We start from the raw sequence: 26,310 nt of genomic DNA, 5'->3' as shown, positions 1-26,310 counted from the left end.
ACGGTTCTGCGCATGCGAGTAACGTTAAACATAGCCGCAAAATGCGCAAATGCAGCGATTCCAAAGTAAACACTACAAACTTTCTTGAAAGAAAGGAATATTAACTTACGTTTGATCATGGAAGGACTTGTAGACAAGTTCTCCACAGATACATCGTGCCATGTTAGCTGCACAAAAGAACTGCACACCGCTCTCACCATTAACGACTTCGCCTTGTCGTTAAGAATTAATTAAGAAGTCCGCTTCACAAAGATACGATGTTGGAAATTGTAGCAAAGTTTTCAATGCTCTTGTAGCGATGTCAGGATATTCCGGAATGACTTTAATCCAGAACCTCGGTAGAGTTGTTGTCTCAAATGTACCTTTAATCGTGGCTGGATGTATGGGGGGGCCGGGGTGAGGTAAGTCGTGCCCACCCAATCAAAATGTCGGGAATATCTATTGTAAAGTCGCACTGGATATAGAGAACACACGGAGAGTTGGTCTCTCCTACTTTTTTATTGCAGGATTAACGGTTACTGTTGGCCGCAACCACGCCGAACAAGCAATCACCAAAACAAGCTGTTTTTCCAACCTCGTTTGTTATCCGAGCGCTTCCTCTTTCTCCTCGCAATCGGACATCCGGGCATTAATGACGTCACCTGCCACAACAATGCATCGCCATATTGAAATGGGGGCAAAACACGAGTCACAAGCAGTTGCTCTGTCGTGCATTGTAGTACAAACACGTTGAACTTTTGTCTTATTTGCGGTCTTTTTTTCCAGTCTGAATGACTAAAAGTTGCTGTGTTGCGGGTTGTAACACATGGAAAAGTTTGGAGCCGCATTTTAAGTTCTTCATTCTTCCTCGTGAGAAGAAAAGGACAAGCAAATGGCTGAAAGCAATCAATCGAGGAGCAATAAAAGAAGATGGTTCTCGCCAGTGGGAACGTAAATCCAGGCACATATACGTTTGCAGCGGACATTTTATTACTGGTGAGTAAACTTTAATCGATTTTTTTTGCCCCCATTAGCTGATAGGATTCAATAGACCAGGCTGTGGTTATTATTACCATAACCGACAACTCGCAAAGCGTTATTTTTCTTTTGCCGTGAACTGCTCTGATCGGTCAATCGGTATATTATTGGCCTGGTGGAAATTGGTTATTTTGCTGTGACGTATTCACGGCTAAATAACGCTTGGAGGCGAATTACCGGTTACGGCAGAAATAATCACTCCATATATACTACCAGTTTTCTTAGTTCCACACAGTACACATTCCACGTAATTGATAAAGGTCAACTTACTGGGACTTATGAGGTAGTTGTAGATGTTTCCGAACACCACTGCAGGCAATTCCTTTGGATTGTTTATCCAGCTAACAGCTGCGACTTTGTATGGGCAGATTTGCAGGCCGATACACACTAATTTTAAGTTGTTTCGCCTCTTCGCGTTTGTTGGCAGTGACTCGTGATAATAATGTCATGTTTAAGACGTTTTTATGAAAAAAAGACGCAAAACACAGCTCAAATATATGAATTTCAGACAACGTTTGTCTACGGATGTTTACCTGTGCGTGCCACCATCTCAAAATGGTGACACGTTGCTATACGAGATGACATCATCGTGACATCACGCCGACTGTGAGAATAAGTAGATGAATGAAAAAAAAAAACAAATTAAAAAAATAAATAAATAAAAATAATTAATGCAGCCTCAACGGGACACAAGCCAGTGTCCTACTTGGGCCGGTCCCAAGCCTGGAGAAATGCTGAGGGTAAAAAAAAGCCTGCATTGGGGGTGCCCCCTCAAGATTTCTTAGTGCCCACTCTGGTGGGTAAACCTAGATCCGGGCCTGCCTTTAATAAGGTCGCCGTCATTTGCGATCTCTACAAGCGGATCCTCCTGTTGCACAGACATACTCGAATCACTCGGTTTATTCACAAACGGGTCACAAATCCACTCCTTTGCAGTTCGTGGGTCTTTGAGGTTGTAGGCTCGTCAGGTGCCCTTTTCGCCGTAAAAATATCTCCAAAGACGTCTGTTTTCCAGTCATCTTCGCTCGTGTGGGGGCTAATTATTTGCGGGAACAAATGTGCTACGCTTGCGGCCTAGTAATACGTTATTATCGAGGACAAGCGCACATAGATATATTATATACACAAACAAGATGTACTGCTAGCAGTCCAATCAATGGATTTCTATGACGACATTCTAATCTATCCCGTAGTATTAAATCTAGAGTAGACAGGGATATTGGTGTGTTAAGCAGGGGCACAGGGTTAATTCGGCCAGAATGTGGTCGTTATTAAATTATTATTTCTGTGCGGCCCGGTAGCAAATGCGCCACGGTACCGGTCCGCGGGCCGGCAGATGGGGACCCCTGGGTTACAGGACTTACAGTTTGTTAGAAAAATACCAAGATACACCTGTTCCTATTCTTCACTTTATTCCATACAAGTTCTGGTGAATTCAAACCATCTTCAAATTAAATGAAAGCTTACTTTTATTCCTTCTCAAAACCAATCGCAAAAACTGTCCGTATCATTTGGACTGTGATATTAGGCTGACTTTTGAATCTTTCCTGTGTGTGAGTGAGTGGTTTGCTTCCTGCTTGGAAACAGCTGTCTCTCTGCATAGCAGACTCTGGTTCTGAAGGGCTAATAGAGTAAAGAGTGGGAGGAGGAGCAGGAGGAGGAAGAGCACTGTAGCGCCTGGGGAGCTATGACAGCCTGACACTGAAAATCTATGACAAACATACACACCTGGATCACACTGTGAAGGTTATTTCAACAGCCCCAAGCTTTTGTATTGTGCTTGTGAAAAATTCCTTGAAATATTTGTGTTGATCTTCCGTATTAGTACACGATTGCCAAAGAGTAATTATAATGAAACGTGCATGTTTTTGTATTGTTAAGAAAGTGTTACTGTTCTCTTTTCCTTTCAATTCTCTCACGTAATTCTTGATATACATTATTAGTACTTTCCTTTTTCTTGTCTCTTATTGCAGGCATGATACAGTACCTTTCTCCCACTGTCAAGCATCCTTTCCATCATTCTGCCTTCTCTTTTCCTTGTTTCCTTTCCTCCCCTCCTCATTACTTCTACCCCCACTCACATAAAACCAAATGTCATCTCGACCATGTGCAGAGCACTTACTCAAAACACAATAGCCTGTCACGCCTTCCCATTTGGGCACCAAATCCACAACGCAGACATAAAATTACAGTGTAGCGCCACAGCAGCGACCAGTAAACAGCTGCACGTACGGTCGGACGCGAAGGCACATCCTGTCTTCAGCGCTCGGCGAGAGGCGTTTAGTCACTTTATCAAATGTCATTGCTTAAAAGGTCAGCCTTCACACAGGCACAGCTCGAGATAAAACAATGCTCCACCTCCTCCCATCACCGCTTTCCCCGCGGTGATGATGCTGTGCTATCTTTGCCTCCCATGCATTAAAAGCTCACCTTTGTCCTCGTAGCACTTCAAGCGTGCGCGCCATGTTCTGTTTTAGCTGCTTTTTTACTTTTTGATTACGACCTCATTGATTAACAATTTGACTTGGAAAGTTCTCACCTTGAAGTTTATCTTCACAAGCCAGTGAGACCAATTAGATATGAAACAACCATATGCTTTGACAGAGAAAAAAACTGTAGAACTGACAGACAACAATATTTATTGATGCAGTTCTATTATTTGCAGTAGGGTTGTGACAAGACATGTGCCGATTACCGGTTTCAAGGTATACCGTGGTATGAAAACTGAAAATTTTCCGTCATACCGTCTCTTAGGTATTAGCTATTTTTTATGTCCTGAAAATGCAGGGAAAAATCACTTGCTTGCAGCTGTAAGGCTCAACACTCCCCCACCGGTTGTTGCTCAGTGTCAGTGAGTCAGCTGTGCTACACGATGGCTGGATGACGTGAAACTCCTGAATTTTTTCCCCCCATTGAAGAAAACGAAATCACTGGTATGGGAATACTTCGGTTACAGAAAAGTTACAGATGGCCGAGGCTTAGAGGAGGAGGGCCAACCGACATGTAAAACATGTTTGCGGAGGGTGGTTGCCGAGGAGGCAATACCTCCAATATGATTTCGCATTTATACAAAATTAAAGATTAGTAAACATTGTCATGAACATTTCCCATCAGCTACTTACCAGAGTTAACTCCAGCGTGTTTAGTGTGTCTAGCGGTGGTGAAACATGCATTGTTTTTTTTCCCTCTGGCAACTGAGTTGAGAAAGAGAGTGTGTGTATAATGTAAACATGATACGAGTCATACACACGTGCTTTTTATGGAAAATAATTCAATTAATTTTGTTCTGATGGCAATAATGTTGAACTCTGGTTTTGGGTTTTGGCTCACTAGACATTGATTTGTTCACAAGAATGTTGCAATATTATTCTGTTTCTATATTTAGTTACAGAAATATTGCACTGGAATCTCATAGTCTGCGAGGAAGTCAAAACGTTTTGAAAGATTGTCCGTAACAGTGAAAAAAAACAAACATTGTTTATTTTTCTGTTTTGAAATAGCTTGTCTTTCTCTTTAATAGTTGTATCGTCGATTGATTTCTTGAAACGTGTATTGATAATTGTATCACAATATTGTGAGATGATCATTATTTTGAGCCTTTTATCACATGTCCCCTTAGTTTTTGGTGGCCTACCCAGGCTGGGTTAATCAAATGTAAGTGACCCTAATGAGCACGTGCAATATAAAGAGAATGAATACAATTCTTGGGTTCTATCCTATGTAACTGTAACGGTGTACATAATACTAGTACATACATAAAAATGTGACTTTGATATTTCATTCTTGTGCAAACATATTATTGGACATAGAACTAAAAATAATTGCCTCATTTTCCCTCCTTCCTGCTGTTTACAGATCGGTAACATACAGTATGTACTGAACTCTATATGCAGGTATATTTCTCCACATGCTGTGCTTTCATTCACCTTTAGATTTTCACACTGTGGTGTGTTTGCTGTTGGACCACCCCATCCCCCTGCTATGGGGCCCCTTGAACCTTGGAAGCACAGCCAAGAAAGTGTCTGCCCAACCAGTGTAAACTATGTGTTTACAGTAGGTCCCCAGGGGTCAACCAGGGCATGCTAGGCCCAGTACATCTCACCTGCTGTCATTGATCACAGCTCTGATGTTGAGGCAGTGGCAGCTGTATAGCGGCGCCACATTGTGAATGAAAATATTGGATTTTTGCGATGAACACTGTTGGCCGTGCGAGCGTGCCTGCCAAAAGAGCTTCTGATGGAAGCATGGTGATAAATAGCTAATCACAAAGCATAAATCTATTCTAGTTTAAACAGTTGCACTTCAACTAAAGAAAATCACAGTTTATGAGCTTTTTGCTTGGTCAATTTGGATTACAGTGGTACCTCAAGATGGGAAATTATTTTATTCTAAAGTAGCTTTCATATCATGATTTTTTTCGTATAATTAATCACATTTTACATGTAAATCACCCAATTTGTTCCAAGCTCTACAAAAACACCACATAAATGTTCATAATACCAGTAAAACCACAATGAAACAAATGCCAAATACATTGCAATCCTTTAATATACTTAAAGTGCCATCATAAAAAAAATCTAAAAATAAAATCAGAATCATATTTTGAAACAGTTCGACTATACACAACAATTTGGCAAAACGCAGATGACAAGAAATTAGTCTTTTAACCTGCTGTTTAGCCCCCTCTTGTCAGTATAGCGCTCTAGCGTCCGCAGCTGGAGGATGACGTCGGCGAGGTCACGATTTCATCTGCTTTAGAATTCAGCCCATTGCAGGGGAAGAATCAGAACAAGGAAAATGTGGCATCAAAATGTCATGATTGTTTCAATCTTTCTACTCCCATATTTTTACAGGATATTCTTTTTATCTAAGTATTTTTCCCCAAATGCTAAATAAATGGTATGGTCGTGACAAATAACAGTCTTGTGCTAAAAAGCTGTCGACTTTTTGCACCTCCCGAACGGTATTTTATTCCACCGGAGTTAGTCCGGCTTTTGTCATTTCCCTGCCCCAGCTTCAGAGAGCGTAAACAGAACAGGAGGCATGACAGCTAGCCGACATGCAAACCCGAATCGAGTGGCATTTCCAAGTCTTATTTTCGCCTTTCGAAAACGAAAAATAGAACAATACTACCCAGGATCATATCACACGGCGGCGGGGTTGTCAATTGTCTTCACCAATTGGCCAACCCCCCGGCAGCTAGCAAGTTACAGCTCGTCGTTCCCCTGCTGCGGGAGCATTGTTAGGCACAAAATGCAAGCCACATCCTTATTAAAAGGTGTGCCATGATCCCAGTATTTGACATAATACAAAACACGTTTTTACTTTACATCTTTACTCACTTCCTCGTAAGTTCAATGGTCCCACAATTGTCGGACTTGTTTTGGCCAACCTTCGCGGTGAAGGGGAACTTTTTGAAACCCAAAAAGGCTCACACGCCTCTCCCTGGTGTAGCAACACAAACCTGCAGCACATTGGGTTGGTGTGATGCGAAAAATAATGCAAAAATGCATGCTATAAAGCAGTGCTATATTGTGAGATGCTAACCCGGGTGACGTCACATTCGCTTTCTTCCTCAATCCAGGAAGTCACTCATTTTCATGGCGCGGGATTCAAAAAATGGAATATATAAATGATCGCTTCCACACACATCCAAGCAGTCCATTTCATTCAGGAGTATAAAATACCACCTGAAATATGAAGTAAACATGCTTTTGCTGTCATAGGCACTTTAACCTAACAATTAATACCCACGATGAAGTAGATAATAGAGAATAATGCAAACAAAATAATTGAATAAATAAATAATAAAATTACACATAAAATGTCACACATTGTGAACACGTAACGGAAACTATGGTGCATTTTTTTCTCGATCTCGTCGTCAGATGAAAACTGTAATGCGTCTCCTTATATTTTAGTCTCCCAAAACACATTTTTAGCTCATTATAATCTCGTCATCCTGAAATGAAAAAAGTGTTTGTTGACGAAATATTTTGATTGTTGCCATTGCTGACGAAAACAACACTGATCGAAACAAATTGTTTTTTGGTGGTGTTGGAATTTATTAAAGAGATTTCACTAGGGATGGGAATTGATAAGATTTTTACGATTCCGATTCCATTATCGATATTGCTTAATGATTCAATTATTTATCGATTCTCTTATCAATTCTAATTTGGACTAATGGACTGTATGAGGTTCTGGGTTCAACATGTTTTATGGTTCATTCGCCTCGGGGTATTGGTTAGAACACAAGGAGCGGAGAGTGGAGTTAGTCTGTGGCCCTTTTAATCCAACTTGGCAACAGGCACAACTATATACAGGCAATGGCACTTGATATGAGAATCAATCAATGAGCAGATGAGAGTATGCGTGGAAAGATGTTGATGTATTTGTATGTGTGTGGAAAAAGACTGGAATGTGTGGGTATATGTGTGGTTCTGTTAGGAAAGAAAATTACATCATATTCGTGCTGATGCAATAAACAATGCAAATTGACTGTAAAGCAGTCAATAACACACATACATGACTCGCACAGTATAATGAACACAAAGGGGGGGGGCGTGAGTGCGCGTGCACAACACTGCATTTGGGGTCATTTTGGCCATAAAAGTGGCAAAAACTAAGCACTTTTGCATTTTTTGCACTTTACACTCATATGGATGTACAACATCATCTTAAGATGCTAAACTAACACATTCCCTCTTAACACAAATGTGCCACGTGAATATAATGTAAACAACGCTCTCCTCGACGCAGCAAGGATGAGCGGGAGCAACCAGCCAACGTAACAGTAAAAACACGAAACGGTCGCGCTGATAACGGCTCTAACTTATCGTAAGAACTTAATGACATGAAGAGGAAATACTTACATCCGTTCATGGATGCACATAGATTAACACTTCCTTACACACATTTTAACAGGTGGCACACTCTGCTCGAAATGCGCACCTTACGCCTATTTTCGGTCCCAGAATACGCAGCGCGTGGGCTGTAGGACAATAACGGGAAGTTGCTATGGGAACGAACGCATACCCAAGGAACCTTTCTAACAGGAGTATTAAAATTGCTAAAAAAAAAAATATTTTACGATTATTTTAGATGCATATTATGTTCTATTTTTCTTATAGAGTATGCGACGAGGAATACGATAAACCCATTAATGACATTTTTGGAAAAATCACCATTTCTTCTTTAAGTAGTCTCATGAATAATGACCTGGCCTGTGAAATTCAATGCAAAATTACTCGGTGACGTCTCTTCAGATTATACTCGGTGAGTGGTCCCTCTTTGAGTAATAATGTAGTCTTACTTGCTGAATCGAATGTGTGTAACATGAATAAGCTACGTTACGTAAGTCTTGCTAGTTGGATTCTATAAGAGAATGGTTAGATAAACTTCCATACGATTCCATGAAATTGAAACAAACGGAACCGGTTCTCGATTCCCATCCCTACATTTCACACCTTTTCAATAGGGGAAGTGGATTTAATATGGAAGTAAATTTCATGTTGACCTTTGTTACAGAAAAAAAAATCCCACATTCAAGTTACGTTACCACTGTATTAAAGCAAAGTCGGTCAAATATAAGTGAAGGAGTAACATTCCTATTCGTTTTCCCTCTACTTGTCGCATACTCAAACATTTATGGAGCCAAGACTTTACTGTGTGGTCATGAATTTATGTATGTTTCCCTTCGACCAGATCATAACATGGGACAAGAACATAGACATTGCTGTTCTAGAATTTGTACTTTTTCTCAATTGCCGACACTGTTCTTGTTCACGGAACAACATTTTCTCCTATTTTTAGCATCAGCTCTTACCATACAACCTAAATTACTTTATCGATCAATATTGAACATAGCTCACCATCCAGTTTATCCTGCTTCAAATTGACAAAATGTCTCAAGCTGCTCTTACCATTTATCTCACGGACACATCATTGAAATGCTTTTCTGTCATGAATAAAGCATCTATTCTTGTTAGATTTGACTCCTTTGGAGAGCGGCAGGACCCAAAGTGCAAACTATTGTGTGTAAAATAGTGGCAAAAATCCTAGTAAAGGAAGAAATTGTTGACTTTTCATGGGCTGCCTCTGCTTCTGGGCATCATGTTGGGATAGTTAATGACTGGTGCATATGTCAGTTACACAGCTGTGGAGGGAGCGAGCCAGCCAGCTGAGGAGAAGAAAGGAGTGGAGAGGAAAGGGGAAAAATGATGCAGAGAAAGATAGATGCAACAGAGGAGGAAAGGGAGAAGCTGACAGATCTGAGGTATTAAGCCGGGCACACACATAAGTGGAGTCAGCAGAGAGAAGGAGAACGAAGAGAGATAGAGAAGTTGCCAAGATTTTTCCTAGTTCTCTCATCCTCCTCCAGCAAACAGAAGAAGAAATGGTAGAGGCTGTCAGCCAAATCTTTGCAATTGTTGCTTCCGTAAAAGACTTTGGTCAATAAAAAAAAAAAAAAAAAACACCAAGTGGTTCTCATAAAGGGAAAATAACTCAAATACCACACTGTCATGTTAGAATCTTACACATTTTGCTCTAGTCTTGCTCCTGTTCCATCAGTGCTGGCTTTATAAGTCTTAAAGAGGCTCTTTCGCCTCTTTAAAGAGCTTTTAAAGCTGAATGTGCGCAGAAAGCATTTTTTTTCAGGATCAAAGTCGGATTGAAATAACTACACAGCAGGGAAAGAAACGGACGCTTTCCGAGAAAGGCTTTGACCTTGAAATGTCCTTGCGCTTTTAACACTCATTTATTCAAGGTTGTTGACTGAACTGCTATGATTCTGGCTCATTTATTTCATGAATTAATGTTGTTATCCTGTCTTCTATGTCCATTCAGACAGACTCGTGAACAGGAGACGCCCCCGGATTTCTTCTATTTCTCAGACTTTGAGAGACACAATGCTGAGATTGCTGCTTTCCATCTTGACAGGTAAGATGATGCATTCATTTGAAATTCCTAGCTTCTCATACAACACACAAATGGATATTTCTTTCCGAAATAAATCAACAGGAGTACTGGTAAACTGGTAGAATTCAGATTGGATGATCTCAGACTTCAAATCAAAAAAAGCTATTGAATGGAAACAGGCGAATCCAATACGGCAGTTGAAACCAGTGTTATTTTTGGTTGCCCTAATGGTTTTTGTTTTAGTCTTATTCTTTTGGACAATAATACGTATCAGTCTTAAGCCGCTTTCACATACACCTGAACACCGTTTGGGCAGCCCTTACAGTGCTGGCCAAAAGTATTGGCACCCCTGCAATTCTGTCAGATAATGCTGAATTTCTCCCAGAAAATGATTGCAATGACAAATGCTTTGGTAGTAATATCTTCACTTATTTTGCTTGCAATGAAAAAACACAAAAGAGAATGGGAAAAAAGATAAATCATTATCATTTTACACAAAACTCCAAAAATGGGTCAGACAAAAGTACTGACACCCTTTGAAAAATCATGTGATGCTTCCCTAATTTGTGTAATTAACAGCACCTGTTACTTACCTGTGGCACATAACAGGTGGTGGCAATAAATAAATCACACTTGCAACCAGTTAAAATGGATTAAAGTTGACTCAACCTCTGTCCTGTGTCCTTGTGTGTACCACATTGAGCATGGAGAAAAGAAAGAACACCAAAGAACTGTCTGAGGACTTCAGAAGCAAAATTGTGAGGAAGCATGGGCAATCTCAAGGCTAGAAGTCCATCTCCAAAGATCTGAATATTCGTGTGTCTACCGTGTGCAGTAGGGGTGTGACAAAATATCGAAATGGTGATATATCATGATACTTTGTATCCTAAAAGGTTATCGATATGTCTCCTGCAAGAATCGAGATATCGTTTTAAAAAGGTGTTAATGTCTATTTTAAAAAAAAAAAAAAAAAAAAAAAAGGAACCAACAAGTTTCTACCGAAATCAGTTAACTCTAAGGCTGCCTTGACGGTGCTCGACACCCAATCAATTTAGACTGGGAACGTTCTTTCATTTGAAACCAGGGCGTTCACAGTCATTCTGTCAGATTTTTAGGGCATTTACAGGTCACTTGCTGTTCATTTTAGGGCATTTCCAGGTCATTTCCTGTTGAGTTTGAGTCACTGCCTATTCATTTGGGTGACTCCCAGGTCACTTCCTGTTTTGTAACACAAAATAAACAGGAAGTGACCCATAAAATACCCCCAAATCAACAGGAAGTAACTGAAAATCAACAGGTAAATGACCTTAAATGGCCAAAATTACCTCTTTGCCTGACATTGGCTGCCACTGATGGCCATAGACGTTCAATCCATTTGAAGTGGGAGGGATGGCAGCGAATGTTCATTCGCTGCCACCCCCTCAGTTCAAATGGATTGGACATCTACTAGTGATAAACTCATCCCAATTCACAGCAGAAGCTTGTTTTTCTGTTTATTAGTTATTTTTAGGATATCCTAGAATCATTTCCTGACCAATGTATCGATAATCGTTGTATCACCATATCGTCGCATCATCGTTACCGTGAGCTTTGTATCGCAAACCGTATTGTATCGTGAGGTATCAACAGGTTCCCACTCCTAGTGCGCAGTGTCATCAATAAGTGTAAAGCCCATGGCACTGTGGCTAACCTCCCTAGATGTGGACGGAAAAGAAAAATTGACGAGAGATTTCAAAAATTGTACGAATGGTGGATAAAGAACCTCGACTAACATCCAAACAAGTTCAAGCTGTCCTGCAGTCCGAGGGTATAACAGTGTCAACCAGTACTATCCGTCGGCGTCTGAATAAAAAGGGACTCTAGGGTAGAATGTTCTTTGGTCAGATGAGACAAAAGTAGAGCTTTTGGGAAAATTCATCAAGATAGAGTTTGCAGGAAAAAAAGAGGCCTTCAACATACAGAACACGGTCCCCACAGTCAAACATGGCGGAGGTTCCCTGATGTTTTGGGGTTACTTTGCTACCTCTGTCACTGGACTGCTTGACCGTGTGCGTGGCATTATGAAGTCTGAAGAGTACCAACAAATTTTGCAGCATAATGTAGGGCCCAGTGTGAGAAAGCTGGGTCTCCCTCAGAGGTCATGGGTCTTCCAGCAGGACAATGACCCAAAACACACTTCAAAAAGTACTAGAAAATGGTTTTGAGTGAAAGCACTGGATACTTCCAAAGTGGCCAGCAATGAGTCCAGACCTGAATCCCTTAGAACACCTGCGGAGAGATCTGAAAATGGCAGTTTTGAGAAGGCACCCTTAAAATCTCAGAGAAATGGAGCAGTTGGCCAAAGAAGAATGGTCTAAAATTCCAGCAGAGCATTGTAATAAACTCATTGATGGATACTGCAAGCGGTTGTTTGCAGTTATTTTGTCTAAAGGTTATGCTACCAAGTATTAGGCTGAGGGTGCCAATACTTTTGTCCGGCCCATTTTTGGAGTTTTGTGTAAAATGATTATGATTTCATTTTTTTTTCATTCTCTTTTGTGTTTTAGATATTACTACCAAAGATTTTACTACCAAAGGATTTGTAATTGCAATCATTTGCTGGGAGAAATTGAGCATTATCTGACAGAACTGCAGGGGTGCCAATGCTTTTGGCCAGCACTGTAAGGGCTGCCCAAACGGTGTTCAGGTGTAATTGATAGCGGCTTAAGACTGATGTGAAAGCAATTTCCCGGATCAACTGACGAGGAGATGACGCGGACATCGCGTCGTAGTATATATCTGGGACTTTCCTGGGAAGTGGTGTGTATGAAAGCAGACGTTAAATTCACGGGTGACAGCACGATGGCTGATGACGCAGATATCACGGCGGTCCGATCGTCACTTCCTCTTTTGTCGCAGTAAGATGAAAAGCGGTAAACAAACAACGCAATTATCAACATAGCAAGCTGGAAATAGCTAAATTAAACCGAAAACAACGAAATTAAATTGCTACTGAATCGTAGAGCCGAGAAAGAGAGTCCATCGTCCATCTTTGGAAATGTGTGGCATAGACTTCGTAATGATATTGACATCTTCAAGTAGGGGGCCATCCTACACTCCGCTTCAGTCGGTCGAAGTTATTCAACACATGCAGCGATCCAACGCCGGATTTAGGTTGAAAAAGAATGAAAGCTGTACCGCATACAAACAGGAAAGATCGTCTCAGAGTGACTTGTATAAGGATTCAAGGTAATTATTATATTTTTCGTATCATGCGTGCATTTTGAAAAAAATCTATTTGAGAAATTAACACCTATGGCACTGGCGTCGTAATATTAACGTAAAATAAATGCTAACTACCCGTTTTTTGCTTTTAACCAAGAATCGAGACCGTTTTACGTTTATATCTACAAAGTATTCAGGAATTTAGGCATTTATTCTCAAGAATTTCAACGACAAAAGCTCTTTGTCAGTGATTCCACTCAGTCAGCTATGATGATCACTCTAACAATGCAGGCCCACTATTAACTCATTTGCTCCCAAAAACGTATAAATACGATCTATTTTTAATTGTTTCAGTGTCCCAAAAATCTATTCATACGTCTTTTACGTTTAATATCACAAGAGACATCTCTAGGTTCTGATGCAACTGGGCTCCAAAGCACAACGCTCAAAATCCATTTTAAAGCAACAAAACTGGCCACTGGAGGGCAGTAGCTAATTTGGTAAGAACTCATATCGGACCATGAAAGGAATTGGATGAAAAGAAATAGTCAGGAAACGGAAGTTGGAAGAGGTAAGAAGCGTGAGAAAAATGTGGAGAACGATGAAAAACACAAGGCACATTCCCCACACAAGTTCCCTAGGTGAATTCTATTATGTGGTAGTGGTCACTACAAAAGAAAGATTAAAAAAAATCTATGTTGATGAGTGAGACAGGCGGTGATGAGGGAAAAAATTTACCCCAAATTACCCCATCTGTTGATACAGCCGCGGCTACAACAGCCTCATCTCTCAGTTCTGTAGTTTAGTTATGTGTAAATTAGGGCTGTCAAACGATAAAAATTTTAAATCGAGTTAATTACAGCTTAAAAATGAATTAATCGTAATTAATCGCAATTTAAACCATCTATAAAATATGCCATATTTTTCTGTAAATTATTGTTGGAATGAAAGATAAGACACAAGACGGATATATACATTCAACATACGGTACATAAGTACTGTATTTGTTTATCATAAGAATAAATCAACAAGATGGCATTAACATGATTAACATTCTCTTAAAGTGATCCATGGATAGAAAGACTTGTAGTTCTTAAAAGATAAATGTTAGTACAAGTTATAGAAATGTTATATTAAAACCCCTCTTAATGTTTTCATTTTATTAAAATTTGTAAAAATTTCAATCAAAAACTAAACTAGTAGCTCGCCATTGTTGATGTCAATAATTACACTATGCTCTAGGCCTGAACGATATTGGAAAAAACTATTGCTGCGATTTTTTTGGGGTTTGAGATATTATATTGCGATACTAAAAAAAAAAAAAAAAAAAAAAAAAAAAATTAAAGACATTTTCACTAGATGACTTGAATAGCTGTTCGGAAAGACTTTGGATGACTCACAATGACCAGTGTACAGTAATCCCTCGTTTGTCGCGGTTAATGGGGACCAGAACCCGCCGCGATAAGTGAAAAACCGCGAAGTTGTGCCCCCCGCCCCCCAAATTTTTATTTTTTTGTGTGTGTGCTCAATGTATTTATTCAGATTTAGCATTGGAAAGAGATACATATTAGGCATGTTTTTTCTCACTTTTTCCCCAAAGTATGATTTTTAAAAAATGTGTGTGTGTGTATGTATTGTGTGTGTGTATGTGTATATATATATATATATATATATATATATATATATATATATATATATATATATTAATAAATGGTTTTAAGCACTTCAAATGTAATAATTATGATCAGTTTTAAACATAACTGTCCAACCAAATTATTTTTGAACAAGAATAAAGTACTGTAGTAGAAAAATGCTTGGCTTTATTAAATACTTCTGTTTATCTACTTCAGCTGTGACTATTGGTGGACATGTAGAAATTACAAACTCCTCATGATCACTTCTGACATTTAATTTATATGTCTCAAACGTCTCCACACACACAAACATTCATTCCAAAGCGGCTTCCTTGCAGAAACTGTTTAAGAAGTGAAACGATGATTGACAGCTGGTGCGCTGTGATGTCCGCTTCTTTGGCAAGATCAAAGATACCAGCATCGTTAACTTTAATAAGCAAGTGCTGCAGTGACGTGAGGTTCAAAGAGCGTGTGAGGCTCTGCGCAGAGCAGAAAGCATGGGGTAGGTGGATTAAAAAAAAAAAAAGAAAAACTATCGCGCGTCCTTGCGATGGGACCATTGCGCACGCACACATCGCGATGGCGATGTTTAAACGATATATCGTTCAGGCTTACTATGCTCACTCCTGAAACCCATAAAATCATATGGACCCAAGCGCCAGCAGAGGGTGCCAAACACCAAATAACAAGTAACAAGCGGACATTACACTTCTGTCATTTTAATCTGTTTGAGCGGGGCATGTGCGTTAATTGCGATTAACTAAAAAAATGTATTACTGCCCCTTAATGCGATAATTTTGACAGCCCTAGAGTAAATAAATTGTTACTTTGCTATCAAAAGCTCTATTTGTCCTGTTGTTTATGTTATTTTGTAGGAGGAAAACATTATTCAGATGTCTAAGATGTCACAAAAGCAAAGAAATAGCTGTGTTAAAGTCAAGAGTTATGTTTGAAATGTATGCTTTTACAAAAAGTTCAATTTCTCGGTTTTTTCATCAGAAATTGGAAGATTGCTCAAACTAAGCTATTTTATAATGCTGATTTCTAAAGAATGAAAAAAGATATGAACTAACTTTTTTTTCCTGCTGAAAGAAGAGAGTAATCTTTATTTTGGTGGGTTCCATGTTTATATAGCAATAGAACAGAATTTTCTGTGGGCCTTGCAAAATCAGTCAAAATCCAGTAAAACAGCCGGGAGCCAAGGGGGTTGCTCCGGTGAAAATGGCTAGAAGTGAATGAGTTAATCAGCCTCGCGCCCCATGTCCCGTCAATATCATTATGAATTCTATGTCACTTCCTATTCATTTGGGGACATTCTCGAGTCATTTCCTGTTCAGTAACCCAAAATCAAAAGGATTTGACCTGTAAATGCCCCAAAATCAACAGGAAGTTTCCCGTAAATGCCTCAAAAGAAAATGGAACAGGAAGTGACGTGAAATGCCCTGAAATTAACTCACGCCCTTGCATTGGATACCACTGTTGGCCATAGATGTCCAATCCGTTTGAAGTGGGAGGGATGGGAGCGAATGAACACTCCCAGTTCAAATGGATTGGACGTCTACTAGTGACAAACTCATTACTATTCACAGCAGAAGGATAAACATACCTTGTTTTTCTGTTAGATGCTTTGTAGAATATCCTCGAAGCATTTCCAGATAATTGTTGTTTCGCCATACCGTGGGATCATTGCTATCGTGAACCTTGTAACGCAAATCCTATCATGAGGTACCCAGAGGTTCCCACCCCTACTCTAGCAGCAGATGGTTCAAAAGGAGTTGCAGTCTTCTACAAAAAAATGTCCGTCTGATGTTGGTGCCATGAAGGTCAAGTCAAATTTCATCGCTTTGTGAACATGAAAGGACAGTGTCCCTCCTTATGTCCTGCTGATTTTACTCGGGCCCTGATTGCTAATCTGTGCCTCCTCATGTCAGCTCATTAACCACCTGGCATGGAAGGCAACAAAACTGCAGAACACTTGACGTGAAGGGCACCTTTGCCTTTGGCTTATGACCCATTATTTTCCATAAAGACGAGAATACTAATGCAAGAATTATGTTTTTCAGCTCTTTCACACCAATGCTTGAATAGCATGACGTAATCACGACAATGTTTGGAGAATATCAGAACCAGTGTTGGTTTTGGCAACCCATTTAATTTTCGTCTTTCTTTTGGACAAAACTATTTACTAGTCTTACTCATACTTTAGTCATTTCACAAAACGTCTAGTTTTTTTTTGGCAAATACTCCAAAGGTTTCCGTAACTGGTGGAAGGTATCGGGGCCAAAAAATTGTATCGGTGCAACACTAGTCAGCTCTTTAGCGATGCCCTAGTGGCTCCCTGGAGCTTTTTCAAAAATATTTGAAAATGGAAAAAGTTGAAAATTTGCCACAGTTCTGTCATAAGTTAACAATATGTGACATTTTCTTGTCGTATTTGTCGTTAGCACACATCGTAGCAGTGTTTGGTCGTGTAACTAATGTGACGTGACGCGTCCCAACACACGTACGCTTACTCACTGGTGTCCTCCAGGCTCCAGACTTGCCTTTTGTGAAACACATGTCAGGTGCTGCTTGGTATGTTTTGTTTTCTTATTTTGGTGAGATATGCCATGTTGCTTTAGCCTTTAAAGGTCTGTGCTGAGTGATCATCACACACTAAATGTAACTTGTAGCATTAGCATAGCATTCGCGTTAGCGATTGTCCTCTTAAACTCTCAAATAACTTTTTTTTTTTACATACAGTTTGTGGAGAGAAGAATGTTCACGATATACAGTATGTGCAGCGCCTTTCATTCACTTTGCAAGCAAAACTCAGATCATCATTGAAGGAGCAGACGCATCAACCGGGAAACGCAGAACTGGAAATAAAAGCACAAGCTGTTTCCAAAATAGTTTCTCCTTTTGGGGTTGCGTGCAGGCAGTACCTGCGGACTTGAGGGGGCGTCATTTCAACGCTAGGGGCATCAATTATGATAACAGAGAGTCATTCGCGTGGACCTCGCGTGCGTGCGCCCCTAGCAATTTGCCGCCCGTGGCAACTGCCTAACCCGACCCTGCAAGGTACCGCCATTGGATGTCCTTGTAGTTTCTACAATTATGTGCTCATGTGTCAATATTCATTTGAAATTGTTGCAAACCTTTTGTTTATTTATTTATTTATGGACTAAAGCTTTTGAAGTTCACAGACGAAAACATTTTGAGTAATTGTCAACTAAGACAAGTTTTCTTTGACTAAAACTAGACGAAGGGAAACACATTTTGAAATGACTAAAATATGACTGAGACTAATAAGTATTTTCGTCCAAAAGACTAGACAAAAATTAAAAAGGCTGCAAAAACAATACTGCTTTATCTACAAGTAAAGGTTATTGCTTTGTCATGGGCACAAAATCAATGAATAAAACCCACAAATAGGTAGTGAGGACTCATGTTCCACTGCATACTGAAGCCACGGGAAAACATTTTTTAAAATCATCTTGATAAATAAACTCGGCCAACCACAAGGTCATATTTGCAGATCAGGGTTTACCACTGTAAATCATAACATGGCCTGCAGTAGCAGTGGTAGAAAACATTCCTGATGTAATGCAGATTCTCAAAAGGAGATCGCCCGAGCAGAAGGTCAAGGTCCTCTTGTCTTTTAGTGGGCGTCTGAAGGCATTGAATTCGTTCATGTTTTCCATTTTTACTGCTTTTATCCTTCTTCCCTTTCACTGCCTCCATCAATTTTGTTTTTCAAAAAACAAGTAGCTGTACGGTGAAGCCCCGGAGCTCAAGGAGGCCATTTGTCACCGCGAATGAATGCAGCCCTCCCACAGCATGCATCCGACCGAACAATGAGTGCATCCTCCTTATTTAGCTAAGCTGCACGCTCCTTGACTCTTCCTGCTCGAGGGAAGCTTCATGAAAAGACAGCGAGCATCAGGAGGCTACAAAGCATTGCGCTGTAACAGGAATGCTGGTGTGCTGGGGTTTTTTTCTCCCCCATTTCCATCCTGGCACAAGACAAGAGTGAGGTCACAACACTTGTCCGTTCACATGTGCGCCATCATGGCGGAGGCCACAGAGGAAGCGATGTTGAATTCTCTCGTTTCCTTCCTTCGGGCGCAATGACACACTTATGAATAAATTGCATTAGCGGCAGCTTTTGTCAACAGTCTGCTACACATCTGGTGCTCTTCTCTACGCTCATACTGGTAACATATGTGTGTGTGGGTTAAGGGAAAGGGAAGGGGAGGAAACCAAAGGCATGAAAGGCCCTGTGCCCGTTCTAAATATAAGACAGGCATGGTTTGCCAAAAGCAGCACTTTATTTTTTTCCCCTTATTTTGTCTGTTCTAAATTAGACCATGGCTGCAGAGCGGCGGCTGCTGGTGTTGCAGTGAGGCTGCACTGCCTCCCAAGGGGGCCGTAGCCGCACAGAGCCTCCTTTTAAAGCAGCTCGAACAGCTAACGCTGCTTCTGTTGTAGTCAACACTGCTAATAGCGCATTCATTATGTGACTGGATTTGCTCGAGGTTACACTAGTATACTTTAAAAAAAAAAAAAAAGGAAGAAAAAAAGAAAGGAGCCTTCGTACTCAAACTTTTGGAATGCTAGATTTGGAATAATGATGAATTTATCTGGCAGGTGAAAAATATTTGGTAATGCTAAACTTCAGGGCTGCAACTAACGATTATTTTTATAATCGATTAATCGGACGATTAATTCAACTCTTCCGTGAGTCATCACCTTATCATGGTGGAAAGGTTTGCGTGTCCCAATGATCCTAGGAGCTACAGTGTATCTCAAAAGTGAGTACACCCATCGCATTTCTGCAGATATTTAAAGAGCAAAAAGTCTTAAATAGCATTATTATGTGAATTAAAATCATATTTTGAGACAATTCGACTATATACAACAATTTAGCAAAGCGCAGATGACGAGAAATTAGTCTTTTAATCTGCCGGTTAGCCACGCCTACCATTATAGGGCTCTAGCGTCCCCAACAGCTGGATGACGTCAGCGGGAGACTGCGCTCATCGGTTTTACTATTCAGCCCATTGAGGGGGAATTATTCAAAACGAGGAAAACGCGACGAAGAGAGCCGCAAAATGTCATTGTTTCAGTCTCTCTACCCCAATATTTTTACAGGATATTCTTTTTATCCAAGTATTTTTCCCCAATAGCTAAATACATGGCTTGAGAAGGACCAGTCAGCCCGTCAAGGGGGAACTATTCACAACGAGGAAAACGTGACGAAGAGAGCTGCAACATGTCATTGTTTCTGTCTCTTTACTTCAATATTTTTACAGGATATTCTTTTTATCCAAGTATTTTCCCCAATTGCTAAATAAATGACAAATAAGTCTTGTGCTAAATGGAATATGAAATAATAAAAATGCACTTATTCAGGACGACATGGCAAAATTACTCCATAATGGTCAAAACTGTCGACTTCACCTTTACTGTCGCACCTCCCGAACGATATTTTATGACACCTAAACCGGACATATGTCATTTCCCTTCCCCGGCTTCGGAGAATGTAAACAAACCAAGAGGCGTGACAGCTAGCCGACATGCTAACCCAAACTGAGTTATGTTTCAAAGTCTTCGAAGCGGAAAATCACACATAACTAGCCCGGATCATTTGACATGACGACTGGGTTGTCGATTGTCTTCGCGGATCGGTAAACCGCCCAGCGGAGAGCAATTTACAGTTCGTTCCCCGGAGGAGGGCGGCTGCAGTTGTTGTGCAGCTAACGTGCAGCTAATGTGCATGAGGAGAGCTTTTTACATGCCTATCAATGATCAAACGTAAGTAGTCCTTTATTTAAAGAAAGTTTGTAGTGTTTACTTTGTAATCGCTGTATTAATATTTGACATAATACAAAACAAGATGTTTACTCACTTCGTCGTAAGTCCAATAGTCCCACAGTAGTATGGCTTGGCCAATATCCACGGTGAATGGGAACCTTTTGAAACTCCAAAAAGGCGCACACGCCTCTCCCTCATAAAGCAAGATTTTTCTGCAGCCGTTTGGCTGGCGTGATGCGAAAAATAAACGTATTAATCTGCAAAATCAGCTGAATCCTTAGTCCTCATACACAACAGTACGGCTGTTTAGTGAAGAGGACGCCTTCACCCGTACACGTCACAGCGCCCTCCTTCTCAATGCAAGGCCAAAGCCTGAAGTCACTTATTTTCATGGCGCGGGATTTAAAAAACTAAATAAATATAGCGATAGCTTCCACACACATCCAAGCGGTCCATATCATTCAGGAGCATAAAATACCTCGTGTATTATGAAATAAACATGCTTTTTCGTGTCACATGCACTTTAAGTATATCTTTTCATGGGACAACACTGATAAAATGACGCTTTGACACAATGAAAATGAGTCTTTGTGCTGCTTATATTATGCAGTTAATTTATTTTCCCCTCAAAATATACTCATGAATATCTAAACCCCTGGCAACAAAAGTGAGTACACCCCTTAGAAACTACGTATATCCCTAAATGTCCAAATTGAGTACTGCTTGTCATTCTCCCTCCAAAATGTCATGTGACTCGTTACAGGAGTGCTGTCAGCATTGGTGCAGAGATTGAAGAGGTGGGGGGTCAGCCTGTTAATGCTCAGACCATACGCCGCACATCAAATTGGTGTACATAGCTGTCACCCCAGGAAGATGCCTCTTCTGAAGACGGTACACAAGAAAGCCCACCCGTCTCATCAGACCATAGGACATGGTTCCAGTAATCCATGTGCTTTGTTGACATGTCTTCAGCGAACTGTTTGGGGGCAGCAAACTGTTTGTGGGCTTTCTTGTGTATGTTCTTCAGAAGGAATATGTTTTCCCATATTTTGTAAGGAGAGAATTGACACTACCATTATTAAGTGAATTACTTTTATAATGTTCAGACTTACATTGACCGCTTTTCACCCCTTTTCTGAATATGCCAGTCCATTATTTTCCTCAAACGCACATTTGATTGGCTGATGACACGACCCTCCCCTCGCGCGCAATCACAGCCCCGTCACAAATACAACATGCCGCCTCCTGCTCCACCTTCATAGACGAAGGATATTAGAAGTCTTTTTTTCCGTCAGCAGTAGCCACTGTAAGTAATGTGAAGAGACGTCAGTGTTGTGGAGGTGGGGAACGCACTACTAATTTTGCAACTGAAAGTTCGACCTGCATCAGAGTTAGCATAACATTAATCTTAGTTACATTTATTTTTGTCACAGACAAACGTTTTTGTCTAATGAAGGCGGAAGTACACGCCGAAACATGTCGGGTAAACAAAACAAACCAAAACATTTGTCTATGACGAAAGAAAAATGTAACTAATCTATAAGTGTAGACAAAATGAATTTAGTGCAACTATAACATTAATCTCTCGTATGTGTTTTGTTCTGTTAATGTTAAATATTTTATTTCTGTGGTCATATGGCAGCCCACAGGAGCTTTCATTTTTTTAACCTAAAATGTATCACCGGGGACGATGCTGACTGCATTCTGTCTAGCAACAGATTTATGCCTGACAAGGAGAAAGAATCTGAGAGAGTGTTGATTAGTCTTTTAAACCTATACTTTTTGTCAGTGCTTGGATAGGTGTTCCTGTGTGTGACTGTCTTTTTTTTTAAATTGCTATTTGAAGACTAATCAGCAAGTTCAAAAAAGTGTGCGTTCTTCTACTGTGATTTCACCTCTAACAGTTGACCTTTATTAGATGGGGCTTTGCAGAGCAAAGGCCCATATAGTAAAATTACTTTCTTCGGCCCGCTGCACAGCCCGAAGTTTGACCAATCGGCACCGTTCGAATATCGAAATGAAATGAATTTTCGTGCGACGCAGGGAATTTTTCGAATGACCCCCCCAAAATTTTCCATTCGCCCGTAAATGCAGGTTTTTTTGAAAAGACAAAAAAAAATCAAAACGCTACTTGTCCTCCAATTTATGACCAAATCACAAAATTTACACATCAAAAATTCAAGGATGGTAAGAGGTAGAGCAGGGCGGTAAACTGAAAATTTACCGTCACCGAAATTCTTAACGATGACCGACGTAATTTTGACCATGTCGGTAAATTCGGTAAATTAATAAAACAAGAAAATATAGTCTTTTCATCCCGCTTTGATTCTGTGTTGTTCGTCTATGTTCATTCCCCTTTAAGAAAGCAGTGAATGTGCTTACGTAGTGAGTCACGTGATCATCAGGAAGCCAATCAAACAAAATCCCGGTAAGCTAACGCTAGCAGCTAACGCTACAAGCAAAACGTGATGGAGTGTGGCTTAAGGGAGGTTCACCAAACTTTCAACCGACATTTAGTAGACTCTTGGTGGCATCCAGACGGGCTTTCACCCGCTGTCCTCCTTTGTTCTCACGATTTCCGGAGATGGTGCTTTCAGTGCTTTCTACTGGTAGCCAGGCTAACGCTAGCTAGCGGCTAACGCTACAAATGAACGTTATGGAGTCGGATAGCGGCTCTAACCTTGTCGAAACGGCTGAACTTAATGAGTGGATTGGGCACGGACTGCATCTAGCAATTACTATGTGGCGTTATTTTGTATCTGTCTGTGTGTGATTCCTCTGATAGCTTTTGTGATGGTAAAGCATTCAGCATAAAGTACAATCCAACGGCAAAACTTATAATGACCGAGAAATGGCCCCAGCTATTTTTATTGTGCGTGCATTTATTAAAAAATGCACTGGGGGGAAAAAACCCTTAAACCATAAAGTAAACACTTGTATTTAATAATTATGTCACAGCAGCCATTAACAATAAGTTGTCTTTTTGAAGTGTACTGTTCAAGCTGCAAGTCATTTGTGTTACAATTACATGTTTGCACAGGCATATTGATTTTGACAATGTACATTGTTCAAGTCATACACACTGTTATAAATGTTCATACTTGAATTCTTATTGCTTACAATACATTTTTATAAACTTAATGTTTAGACTGCATGGACAATTGTTAAATACAGTATATCAAATTGAATGCTGGTAAATAAATCAACAAGAAATAGTAAATCTGTATTTCATGCATTGATTCAGATTTTCAAATTATATAACAGTCCGCTTGGGTGAATTTATCGTCATTTATCGTTATCGAGATAAATCTGCTCAATTTATCGTGATACATGTTTAAGGCCATATCGCCCAGCCCTAGTAAGAGGTATAAAAGTTGTATACAGAATTTGGCAAAAACCTACAGTTACCCCAAAATTTGCCCATTCATTTCTAATAGAATGCCATTGAAAGCAATGTACAGTGGGGCAAATAAGTATTTAGTCAACCACCAATTGTGCAAATTCTCCTACTTGAAAAGATTAGAGAGGCCTGTAATTGTCAACATGGGTAAACCTCACCATGAGAGACAGAATGTGGAAAAAAAACCAGAAAATCACATTGTTTGATTTTTAAAGAATTTATTTCCAAATTAGAGTTGAAAATAAGAATTTGGTCACCAACAAACAAGCAAGATTTCTGGCTGTCAAAGAGGTCCAACTTCTTCTAACGAGGTCTAACGAGGCTCCACTCGTTACCTGTATTAATGGCATCTGTTTTAACTCATTAGCGGTATTAAAGACACCTGTCCACAATCAGTCAGTCACACTCCAAACCCCACTATGGCCAAGACAAAAGAGCTGTCGAAGGACACCAGAGACAAAATTGTAGACCTGCACCAGGCTGGGAAGACTGAATCTGTAATAGGTAAAACGCTTGGTGTAAAGAAATCAACTGTGGGAGCAATTATTAGAAAATGGAAGAAATACAAGACCACTGATAATCTCCCCCGATCTGGGGCTCCATGCAAGATCTCACCCTGTGGCGTCAAAATGATAACAAGAACGGTGAGCAAAAATCCCAGAACCACAAGGGGGGACCTAGTAAATGACCGACAGACAGCTGGGAACACAGTAACAAAGGCTACTATCAGTAACACAATACGCCACCAGGGACTCAAATCATGCACTGCCAGACGTGTCCCCCTGCTGAAGAAAGAACACGTCCAGGCCCGTCTGCGGTTCGCTAGAGAGCATTTGGATTATCCAGTAGAGGACTAGGAGAATGTGTTATGGTCAGATGAAACCAAAATAGAACTTTTTGGTGGAAACACAGGTTCTCGTGTTTGGAGGAGAAAGAATTGAATTGCATCCGAAGAACACCATACCCACTGTGAAGCATGGGGGTGGAAACATCATGCTTTGAGGCTGTTTTTCTGCAAAGGGACCAGGACAACTGATCTGTGTAAAGGTAAGAATGAATGGGGCCATGTATCGAGAGATTTTGAGTGAAAATCTCCTTCCCTCAGCAAGGGCATTGAAGATGAGATGTGGCTGGGTCTTTCAGCATGACAATGATCCCAAACACACAGCCAGGGCAACAAAGTAGTGGCTGCGTAAGAAGCATTTCAAGGTCCTGGAGTGGCCTAGCTAGTCTCCAGATCTCAACTCCATAGAAAATCTCTGGAGGGAGTTGAAGGTCCGTGTTGTCCAACGACAGCCCCAAAACATTACTGCTCTAGAGGAGATCTGCATGGAGGAATGGGCCAAAATACCACCAACAGTGTGTGAAAAGCTTGTGAAGAGTTACAGAAAACGTTTGGCCTCCGTTATTGCCAACAAAGGGTACATAACAAAGTATTGAGATGAAATTTTGGCATTGACCAAATACTTATTTTCCACCATGATTTGCAAATAAATTCTTTAAAAATCAAACAATGTGATTTTCTGTTTTTTTTCCACATTCTGTCTCTCATGGTTGAGGTTTACCCATGTCGACAATTGCAGGCCTCTCTAATATTTTCAAGTGGGAGAATTTGCACAATTGACTAAATACTTATTTGCCCTACTGTACCTCCAAATTTCCGATTCATTTTCAACGGCAGGAAAACATATGTCTTTGAGATTTTTGACCATTTACCATGACAGCCCATTGACATTTAACTGGCACTCAAGTAAGTCGATGCCATTGACAGCCATGCATGTCCCTGCCATTGACGGCCATGTATGTCCAAATTTCCCGTTCATTTTCGGCAGGAAAACCTGTGCCGTTGTGATTTTTTACTAAAAACGTACTATTACAGCCCATTGACATTCAACTAGCGCCCATTGACAGCCATGCAACCGAACGTGTCCCCAAAATGTCCCCAAATGGACAGCAAGTGACATGATAGATCTTTATCTACCACAGCAAAGCCCCATTGTAATTTCTCCAGTAATTGAGGTTTCTAGTTTCATTTAATGTAGCTTGTTTTTATGTCATACAACACAACTCTCCTCCATTTTTCCATTTTTATTCTAGGCTGCCCTGTTCCTTCGGCCCTCGGGCTGTCCATTAGCACTTGTCATGGGGTATCAATAGTTAAAAACGCTATGTTGATGTCGTACCGATTGCCACAAGTGCGCAAAATTGACATTTGGCACACACGCACCGACACAGTCAGCCAGAGAAGACCTCTTTTTGCTTTCCACTGTAACAATACCACAACCTGAGTTTCCACTTAAACTGTGCAAGCTTAAGGCGTATGAACCACAAAAAGCC

General features: G+C 40.4%; 1 protein-coding gene across 1 annotated transcript in view; it reads left to right on the top strand.

Moving 5' to 3' along the window:
• The window catches only part of fam20cb (FAM20C golgi associated secretory pathway kinase b), a 147,453-nt gene that overhangs the window by 101,620 nt on the left and 19,523 nt on the right, over positions 1-26,310 (top strand). Inside the window, exon 4 of the mRNA XM_057825731.1 lies at positions 9,868-9,960. Coding sequence (XP_057681714.1) covers positions 9,868-9,960 — 93 coding nt within the window. The remainder of the gene's footprint in view (positions 1-9,867; positions 9,961-26,310) is intronic.

The sequence above is a fragment of the Corythoichthys intestinalis genome, chromosome 21 (genome assembly GCF_030265065.1).
Source record: "Corythoichthys intestinalis isolate RoL2023-P3 chromosome 21, ASM3026506v1, whole genome shotgun sequence".
Classification (NCBI taxonomy): Eukaryota; Metazoa; Chordata; class Actinopteri; order Syngnathiformes; family Syngnathidae; genus Corythoichthys; species Corythoichthys intestinalis.
Note: the sequence above shows the minus strand (reverse complement) of the source record. Positions and strands in the feature narration are given on the sequence as shown.